General features: G+C 44.8%; 1 protein-coding gene across 1 annotated transcript in view; it reads left to right on the top strand.

Moving 5' to 3' along the window:
* The first annotated feature begins 241 nt into the window (after window positions 1-241).
* The window catches only part of FGF12 (fibroblast growth factor 12), a 231,768-nt gene continuing 221,485 nt past the window's right edge, over window positions 242-10,524 (top strand). The window contains exons 1-2 of the mRNA XM_074877447.1: window positions 242-356; window positions 476-630. Coding sequence (XP_074733548.1) covers window positions 618-630 — 13 coding nt within the window. The 5' untranslated portion in view covers window positions 242-356; window positions 476-617. The remainder of the gene's footprint in view (window positions 357-475; window positions 631-10,524) is intronic.

Here is a 10,524-nt window from a genome sequence, read left to right as displayed (position 1 = left end):
CCCGGGGGGCGATTGACGTGCCCGGGGTGGGGGAGGAGGACCCCCGCGGGCAATACGCGGGTGTTTGTGCCCGTGTTGTGTAACCCAGCGCTGCCGCTGGCGGGGCGCAGCCCCCCGCGGGTTGGGTGGAGGGGGGGAAGCGGGGCCGGGGCCAGCCCAGCCTCGCCGAGCGGGCGCGCCGCCTCCGCGCCCCGCGGAGCCCGCAGCCGGGGGGCTCGGCGGTGCCGCGGTGCGGGCCGCGGAGGCGGGGCGCGGGCGGGGCGCGCATGCGGGCGGTGCCAGGCAGCGCGGCGGGCCGCGGAGCCACTCGCCCCCGCAGCACCGCTCCGCCAGGGACAGCTCCCGCCGGCGCCCAGGTAACGCGCTCCCCCCGCGGCCGCGCTCCGCGCCGCTCCCCCCTTCCGCGGCGGGGGCGTGGGGGGGCTCGGCGGCTCACGCGTGTCCCCCCCCACCCCCGGTGGTTGCTTGCTTGCAGCTCCGAGGCTGTGACGGCGCCGTCCCCACCGCGGAGCAGGCAGCGGCGGCCGGCTCTGCCCGCCGGGCTCTCGGGCTGAGGAGGGAGCGCGTCTTCCGGCGACAACTTCCCGGCAACTTCCCGGCGCTCGCCAGGCTCCGCGATGGAAGGGAAAGGTGAGGGGGGGCGGCGGCGGCAGGACCGCAGTGGCCGGGCCGGGTGCGCGGCCCGGGGCCGGGAGCGCCCAGCCGAGCCCAGCCGCTGTGGCGGGGACATTGCAGCAGCGGCGGGAAGCGGGCTCGGGAGGCGCTTCCCTTCCCGCTCCAGCGGGGGCTGAGCGGTCCGTTGCGTAGTGGAGTGTGGGGAAGGGTGGGTTTCGAGGTTTTTTTTTTTTTTAAAAAATATACATATTTTTTTCCTTTAGGGTGAGACAGATGTTAGTTGGCGATTTGTTTTCTTAATGCTGAGGATTTGCATAATAAATAGGAGGTCTGTCCCGTGTTTTTTAGTCAGTCGGCGATGGGGAGATTTTTAAGAGATGAAGAGCATTTCATAATTAGAATGGCTTTTAAAAAAAAATCACAATTTTTTTTCCGAAACGAGAAGAACAGGGCTATAGAGCTCTGCCCTCATTACGTTGCATATTTAACACATCAGAACATCCTGATAAATTGGGAGAAATGCAACGAGTATTGTGCTATTGAACTCTATCCACCCTAGAAAGAGGAAATCATTAAATATTGCCTGCCTAGCTTGTGTGTCTGCATACAAAGAGGCATAGATCTAATCCAAATATATCCCTTCGTGTCGGGCATATATATCTTGTTTCCATACATAGCTACGTAGTCCTGCACATTTATTTACCTATCTACCTCTACAATTGCATCAGACATCACACATTCAACTGGTACATGAACTCAAAATCTGTAAATGTTAATTGCCCATGAAATATTGATGGCATATCAGTCCATGCAGTGGAAAGTCTAGTTGCCATTCCCACCTAACCCTAGCTGCCAGCTCTCCTGTATAAGACAAATCAGGTAGCTGTTTAATTGACAGAGATCAAGGCAGGGGGAGAATATGGACTATAATAATTCAAGGAAAATGATGGTAGACTTGTATAACACAATACTACATACCTTTCTGGGAGCCGAGCAAGCTATATTTAAACCTCAGGTTTATTTTTGTAACTATCTTGTCAATCAGGGCTATAGTTCTCCTGTGTGGGAATATCTGATTATATGCTGATTAAGGAAGGAAGCTATTTCAATCATATGGAGGCAGTATGTCTTATAAAGCACAGTTTCTTGTGGGTAGTGATCAATAGAATTACTGGGGCTTGAGGACAGGTAAGTACCTCTTTTAAAAAAGTGAATCTGTAAAGCTTGACTTAGATTAAAAGCTCACAGCAGTCACGTTAGTCTTGATATATTTTTTTGGCTATCCACAGTTTTCACAGTTAACCTTTACCTTTTTTGCATGTCCTACTGGTACATGTCTTGATGCAAAACAAATAGACTGTGACTTTAGTATAATACATTACGTGCCTTGTCATGCACTACACAAGCAGGCGAAAGGCTCTCTGTGGACCTTCTGATGGGACTCGTGTAGCTGAAGGAGTTCTACAGGGGGCAGAAAGGTAACATCTGCAACAAAATAAAAGAAAAAGGGTCCAGCTAGCTGGTGGCAAAAGCAGCACCTGAGAGAGGGTCACCCAATTCCTATCTTGTGCAAACAGAGATAGCGACTGTTATGATGCAGTCGCTGCCTGAATTGGCAATGAGCAGCTGAACATGGCAGCATTTTGGGTCACTGGTACTTGTGTTTATTAGTTGCAAGACAGGGTCCACAGCAGTCCCAGGCTCTTGGCTTTAGTGGAAGAGTTATCGGGGGTGAGACAACCCCAAGAGTCACTATTCTGTTATCTTTTGCAAAAAATTCTCAGCAATTTGCTCTTACTAGAGATTTTCCTTGATGGGTTAGAGGTGGGGAACAAATACTCTCTGGGTTTCCTCTACCTATGCAGGCAAAAAAGGGATGTTCAGAGCAAAGCCAGCAGAAGTTAAGGCACCAGAATGGGACATGTCCAAAGTAGATTTGACCTTAAAGGAAATACACAAGCAGCTTTGGCATCTCAGAAAATGAGAAGGCAGGAGAAGTCTGCTCACAGCAGGGATCCAGTTGTGTTGGCACTGAAGTAATTCTTGGGACTCACTTGGTGTTGGAGTAGCATGAGAAGGCCTATGGTGCACAGATATAACAGACTAATTTTGTGTACATGTATAGTGAGGCACAGTGCAGGATGCCTCCCCAGAGGGGAGGGTATGAGCCAGCCTAAACCCTTCACATCTTCATCTTTTGTGACTAATCCTAGATGGACTTGCAACTGCATTGCCTTACTAGGAACTTGTTTACATTTTATTATTACTAACCAAGCCTCTGCATTGCAAGTGTTATGAGACTGCTGCTTGTATACGGTGTTTCTCTGAAGTCATCCCTTGCTTTTTAAATGCTTCCTCTGGCAGCCCTGCTCCCACCCCTCCAGTCTTCCTCAGTGCAAATCTTTAGAACATTTCAAACTCAGCATTATGCAGACACTGGGGAAGAGTGTGTGCTATATTAAGCAGCATAAAGTCTGTTTAAGAAAACCTACCTTCTGGTCCCTGAATTCAGCTGTCCCCGGTGACTGGTGTGGACATTTCTGCCTAGGATTTGCCACCCCAGGACAACTTGGTTGTCTGACTGTGGCTGGTGCTGATGCTTGCAAAGCCTGCAGTCCTCTGTATAAAAAAAAAAAAAGGGCTAATGGCCCATCTCTGGTGCTGCTCAGAGCAGCCATAACTGATTGCACTGGTTGGACTCATGAGAATGAGGGGAAGAAGACATATCCTAGTTCTTGTGCAGTGCGGTGCAGGACTAAGGACCCTACTGTTGTTAGGACTGTTGCAGTAAGACTGCAAGAAAGAGGGGTCCTGGTGTGGGCTAGGAGGTGGTGGTGGTGCAGCCTGTGCTAGAGATGAAGATCTCTATCTCCTGACTCCTAAAAGATAAATAATTGTAGTACTCTATGGATCTGCAATGTTACCAACATTGGTGGTCTAAAAGTAACATTTGGCCTCATCCAGCTTACAGCTTCTTCGACTTACTCTGTTCTGCACATTCACTGTTTTCAAACCTTTTCCAGCAGTGAGAAGCTTAAAAGTTGTAGTTGCTCCCAAAGCTCGTTAGGCAATGGGGGAAGGGAGGGCATTGTGGGTGAGGACTCTGTTTTGCATCTGCTACCTGATCCCTGTCCTCTGAATCTCGCCACTACAGCAGTTCCTGTAGGCTGCAGCAGTAAGCGATACCATGCCAGGCATCCCAGGAGCTGGGCTTTGCCAAAGCTAACAATAGTTAATGTGGAGGTTAAAGAATACTTGGTCATTTGCCAGATTCTTCAGTCACAGTCAGAAAGACGCTTAGTAGGGGAAGGAACGTCACACAGTGATGTTCAGACTTGGAGGCTGGGAAAGAAATCAGCCAAGCAAGAGTCAAGCTGCACAGTGTGGAATGTATCCCTGGGCTTCTGGATGGAGTGGGACTGCAGGCTAGTCTTGCTGCAGGGAGGGCTCCCTTCCTCTGAAGGTGCTATACCGGTTTCTGTAGTCCTGAAGACATGGGGAAATCCCTTTCTGGCAGTGAGTGAGAAAAGACATATTACTGCTATTGTCTTGTCTGAGGGGGAGACTGGGGACTTGACATGTCAATGTTTCATGGGAGGCAGGGGCATACTGCCTGCTGGGCCCTTCTGCAAGGGTCCAGCCAGTTCTTGGTGCTCTCTGTTCTCCCTGGAGGTCAGTGCTGGGGACTGGTGGCCATGGTGAGGTTTCAGTGCCTGGGTGCAGGGCAGGCTGCTGACAGCACAGGTATGTACTGTTAGCTGGGAAATACAGCAGGACTTGTTCTTGTCAGCTGGTCTACTGGGACAGCAAAGCTAAAGCACATTGTTGGCTACCTGACTGAGATCTAGAGGTGCTCTTGTCAGTCCTCTGAGCCATGGTGCTGCCCTGTTGGATAGTAGTGTCAGGTTGGAGAGACATCCTCTATGCAGTGGGTCTTCCCTCAGGAACACCATCCTTGTGCTCAGAAGGCTGTGTGGTAGAAACCAGGGGATCTGGCCTTACAGCTCTTTTCTGCTGGAGAGTCCCAAAGCAGCAGGGCTTTGAGGAGATGACCTCTCTGCAGAGTGACTGTCCCAGGCAGATGCTGCCACACTAGTGCTATCTGAGTCATGTTTTCTTTCCAGTCACAAAAGCTGGGAGCAGGCTTTTTGCTTTTTCAGAAAAGTCACAATGTTGTTGTCCATAGACATGCAATGTTCAGGCCTTTAAATGAGGTCCTGTAAAACAGCAGTATGATCTGGTTTACCTGGGGCACAGACTTGCCCTTCATGGGACTAGCAAATGGGTCCGAGCTCTTTTGCAGTTTGCTGTCTTGTGGATATGTGAATGGGCAGGGTGGTTTGATCCATCTCTCCCCATCAGAGATGCTCTGAAGCCTCCCTGACCAGACCCAGCATCGTGGGCCAGCTTTCTCTGTGCAGCTGTCTGTGTGCTATGCCTGTAAAGGGCAGCCTCTTCACCTTGAAGAACTTGTGATCAAAACCCAACAAGAGCCGATGAATGTTAGGATTGCAGATGGGCTTTGTGGACAAGGTGAGAGAGGGTGTCAAATGAGAACATGCAGTTCTGGAGATTGCTGTGCACTGTTCCCACCTTCATGGCTTTCTTCAGCGATCAAAGAAAAGATCTTAGTGATCCCAGCTGTAGTTCATGTTCTGAAGCTGTTTAGGATGCTCATGTCAAAACCTACCTCATCATGCATCTTCCTGACATGTATATTTGTTAGAGGTGAGTCTGCAGCACATACTGTTGACCACATGTTGAAGTAATGCAGATTGCTTTGGTAAAGACTAGGTCACACAAGCCATCTTGTTTACTTCTTTGTACTGGAAACCAAGTACTGGCACAGTTACTTTTGTTATGAAACTGTTCCCTTTTTTTGGGGAACACTTGCATCTATGTGAAGATGGTCAGAGCCTTCTCCGAGCAGCTCATTCTCCGTAGAGGAGGTACCTGCATGCTCTCTGCCTTTTAGTGATGTGCTGTGAGAGATCCAGGATGTGTTACTGAGCCCAACAGTTCTCAAACTGGCTGCTTGAAGTTTGTCACAGGGAAGCACGTTAGCAGATGTAAATAAATGGCCTGATTTTTTTAATATCTCCCCCATGCCACAAGCTGTGCATTTTCATATGGGTGCCAGCTTTCTGTATAGCAGGGGAACACTTTATTTGCCTGACTTTAAGACCTTATCCCTGAGGCCGGAGTGGGGTTCTGTGAAGATTGCTTTGTTCCGGTGTCTCAGACTCAATCTCTGCTGAAAGGTGGGGGACAGGATTATAAGGCACTAAGCTAGCACTGCATGCATGCTTTTCTTTAATGTGTTTCAGAAAACAAGTGAAATGTCTGTTCCTCTTATGTTAGAAATCACATTAAACACGACACATACATGACTGTCCTGGGAGGGTTCAAAGATGGTAAGAACTCAAGTTGCTCTGTGGGACTAGCAAATGAGCAAACCTTGGCTATGTGCTGCCACCTAGAAGAGCAGATAACGGTCTAATACCTTTATTAACCATTGGTTGGTAGCTGCTGAAGTACTGTGGGCAGACAGCTGCAACTTCTGGATGAGAGGATGACCCAAGCCTATCTGATGCTGGGGAAAGTAGATATGGTACCCCAGAAACCATCTGTGCTTTAATGGGCTTCATAACGAGGAGGGGGAAGTGGCCATGCTTGTATTACTTCATACCTACAAACACACCATGTTACTAAAACAAAGGGGGAAAGAGGACCCTAGTAATAGGCTTAAATGTTATAAAAATGGGAGGAGAATTTAGTCATCTGGCTATTTCTCCACCCCACTTCTACAAGTTACATGGGAGCTGTGGAAGTTGCATTTAGCCTGAATGAAATACTGGAGTAATTTAAAATATTTTTAATGTATTAAATTGTTCTGACGTACCATTTATATGTATAGTGGCTGGAAGTGTAATCGGTGAATACTTTGAGTAATGACCTGCATACAGCTGTTCCATCCTTAGTTCATTTAGAGTCCAGAAATTTAAAAAAAAACCCTTGATTTTTTTAAAGCAGGTTTTTCAAAAGGCTTAACTTACTTCAAGATTTTTCTTATCTGCTCTTATCTTTCCCCCTCTATCCACTCAGCTATTCAAATCCTGTCTGAATTGCATTCATTTCTAATGTGCCATAAAACTTGATATGCAAAAGCTAGTTATTTAGGGAGAATTGCAGAAACTATTTTAGTCTCTGTCTTTTGACCTATAAATGAGATAACATGATTAATTTTTACATGCAAAGTTTGGTGTTTATTAGCATGGTAAAAGGCAATTTGACAATGAAAAATATTCCTGATGGGCATAATAATTAATGCTTTCACTCAAAGTATAAAGATTTTAATAATGCTGTTATACTAAAATGATTGAAGAAAGAGTTTACTGTTTTCCTGTCAGTGATACAAGGATGTTTCCTTTTATATAGCTCCTATATCCCTGCTTTTTCAAAGTGTTCTTTATAGTCAATAGCAGTACAAATCATCACGCTAATTCATTGAGTTTCTTCTCCCAGGTCCCAGGTTTGGATGAACCTTATGATTTGATACTTATGCAGGATACACATTGAAAGCTATGGCTTTTTTCTTCAGATTGAATTAAACTATTTATGGTGTCGTCATGTTTCAGTAGAGATCTTGTGGCTTGAGATGATGGCTGCTCAATAGAGTGCGGGAGCAATACTGCGGCGTGCCTTGAGCCACGTGGCTGAGGGAGGGCTGTGTATGCATTGGGATGTGTACTTTAAGAAGTAAGGCGTTTTACTTGCTATTTTTAATAGCATGTGCAAAGCAAGAAATCAGGAAAGTATGGAATAGCATTTCTAATTTGGAGAAACGTTTTTCTCGAGCTGTGCTTCTTCCTCTTGTTTCACCCCTCTGTTGGAAGCTGGTTTAGACTGGCTTTATCCACCATCAGCCTTCAATTGGTAAGGTTAATTTACTGAATGTAGCAACTTGGAGGATTTATGAAGAAAATCCAGAAGTGCTGAACGTTTTATTGGTATAATGAGGGAAAGTTGCCTTGCTTCTCAGTCATTGAGAATGTATTATTAATGCAAAAACACTTTCCTTGAATTTAAAGCTATGTCCTAAAGAGGCTGACAAGCAAGAAGGACTCTTCAGGAAGTTTGAAGCCTATCTAGTCACTGAGTCTCTTATACCATTCTTATTCCAACATAAAGTGCTATCATTGATTTTTATTTTTAGTTTTCTCTCCAAGTTCATCCAGCCAAGGGTTATTGGTAGGATGGGCATGTTCACGTGTTGTGTTAGTCACTACTCAAGTAAAATGTTGGACTAGAGACCTTGTGGTCTCTTCTAGCTGACATTGGTCTCTGACATGACCCTACTGAGAAGCTTGAACTCTAAATCTGGTTCTGAATCCTGCCTCTTCTTTCTCCCATTCACATTCTGGTCTGTACCCTCTTCTCATATCTGAGTGTTTATCATTACTTGGGGCATTGAAGAGCTGGATCCAGATGTTGTAGCTAGAATTTGGCTATGATTTGGGGGGGTGGGGTGGGTGTGGAATTACATGTGCCTGTGTAGTTTGAAAGATCAAATTTTATGAAATTCAGCAGTGGAATAAACTACCTTGAAGGACAGCCCTCTGAACTTCATCCTTTATTGATGTGTGGTCCTGAATGTGTATTTTAGGGGAGAGCTTTAGTGAGTAGAACACTTGTCTGACCTTCAGTTAAGAATATCTTGCAGCAATGGCTTTAGAATGGTAAGAAACAAACACAAAACCCCAAAATATTTCAGATGTCCAGAATTACTGTTTCATCATAGGTGATACAATTTTGAGATTCAGCTTAGTTTTCTGAAACTTTGTCTAGGAGAGATGTACAGTATGAATTAATTATTTTCTTGAGAATCCTTGCACGTGCTGTGTTTGCTACGACGGAAAAGTATCCATTTCATTGCCACTTTAGAATAACCCCACATTCAGTATTATAAATGTTAGTAGCTCACACATACTGTAAGAGAGAGGAAAACAGCAATAATGCCAACAAAATAAGGGAAAACGTAGAATCCAGCACCTTCTAGTATATGGAGAAAAAAAATATATGTAGAGGAAGACTTGGATTTCCTTATTTGATACTAACAAGCCATTGCAGCATAACTGGTTGACAGTAGAATAAGCTTCCTCAGCAAAACCTGCTTTCTATACTACTTCTAGCTTATTTGATCTCTCTGAAGCCTGAATCTGAGCTTTTGAGATACTTTCTACCCTTAAATTCATATTCCCTTTTAGTATTGACCAGTGCTCCTGGTATTCTGAGGTTGCCTGTTAACCAGTGCCATACATTATCAAATAATTGCATTGACGAAGTGAGCTGTTAATTTTTAAACTTTTTATTCATATCAGTATGTCCCAGTGGAGAAATTACATACTGCAAATTGTAGCAGTTTTGTTGCCATATGAGAAGTGAGGGAGAAATGAGCAGAGAAGTTTAAAAATTACTGTCCTGAGTCTCCTCTTTCAGTCAAGATTTTAAATAAAGTCTGTGGAGCTACTCTGGATTTTCACTTGTGTAGATAAATGTATCATTTGGAACATAGGCAAAGGCCAGGTCTCTAATGCTTTACCTAACTGAAAACACGATGGAAATAATACTGATTATATGGTGTAAGACCTATTTAAATCCCTTTAGACCTTAATTATTAACTACTTAAAAAGTAGTAGATGTTTGAAGAAGTCATTTTATATTGGTTCCAGGGGATGTTAAAATAAATAAGCCATAACTGTTTGTTACCTTTCTTTCTGCCACTTTGAAAGCAGTTTACTTTATTGGTACAAATTATATAGCTTTGAGGCTTTTGTGTTAGCAGCTGCTATTAAAATTGCTATATAGTATCTTCAAAAGTCAGAATATCCACCCCATCTTAAGAATGACTATTAATTACACTTATAACAAGTGGCTCTGTGCTGAGCCATGTCTCTGCCATTACTACTGAACATAGTACCAGACATCTAGAATTACATGTCAGTTTTATTTGTGTGATTCATCTCTCAGTAAGGTGCATTTCAGGCTTTCCTACCTAAACTGTGTTTATAGTGCATTCCTCTCCCAAATAATCAACATCCAGGAACAGTAAGACTTGGTTTTGTTTTGTTTAAAAAAAAAGTTAGGGTTGAATTTTCCACCTCCTTTGATTAGAAGGTTCCCAGAAATAGTGAGCACAAGCCTGACATACCGGAGCAATGTAAGCATGCAGCCGTGGGCAGTATACAGAGACAAAGAACAGAATGTGTTTAAAATCTTAATTATTTATAGTAAGAAAATACTGGTTTCGATTCAATGGTCCCTTCTGTGGCACCACCCTAAGGTTGATGACAGCAGAACTGTTCTGCTGTCTGAAATTGAGAACAAGGTATTGAGGCTGATGCTGAGCTTTGCATGCACAAGGATCTTCTAGTGCGAGCAATGCTCTGCGCTGTGCAAGTCGGTCAACTGGTAGGAACTTTTGGATTGATGGCCTGTTATAGACATATTGCTATACACATGAAAACACAGGCAATTCCTTTTTTATTTAAAGGTTTTTGGGAACAGTGAGTCCAGAAGAGTCTCGTGAATCTCGGCACCCTTAAAGCTGGCATCACCACCACTGAAATGAGTTTATGCTCATGTGGAGCATGAGTTTATACCTGGTAATCTCAAAGGCAAGGCTGGTGTACAGCTACTTTACTGCTGTAAAGTCATCTTTATTACACAGAAGCTGCACAGCAATTTGGTCATCCAAACCAAACAGAGCATGCCCTGAATGCAGCTTTCCATCTTATCTGGGAAGTGGCTGTGGTGGGCTATTGGCTTGCTGAATATGAGGAAGGACCATTTCGGTGGACATGTCCCACTTCTGTCCCTCCTCTGTACCTTCATATCAATTCTGTAAGT

Source organism: Strix uralensis, chromosome 9 (genome assembly GCF_047716275.1).
Source record: "Strix uralensis isolate ZFMK-TIS-50842 chromosome 9, bStrUra1, whole genome shotgun sequence".
NCBI lineage: Eukaryota > Metazoa > Chordata > Aves > Strigiformes > Strigidae > Strix > Strix uralensis.
The sequence above is the reverse complement of the archived record's forward strand: the minus strand, read 5'-3'. Positions and strand labels throughout refer to the sequence as shown.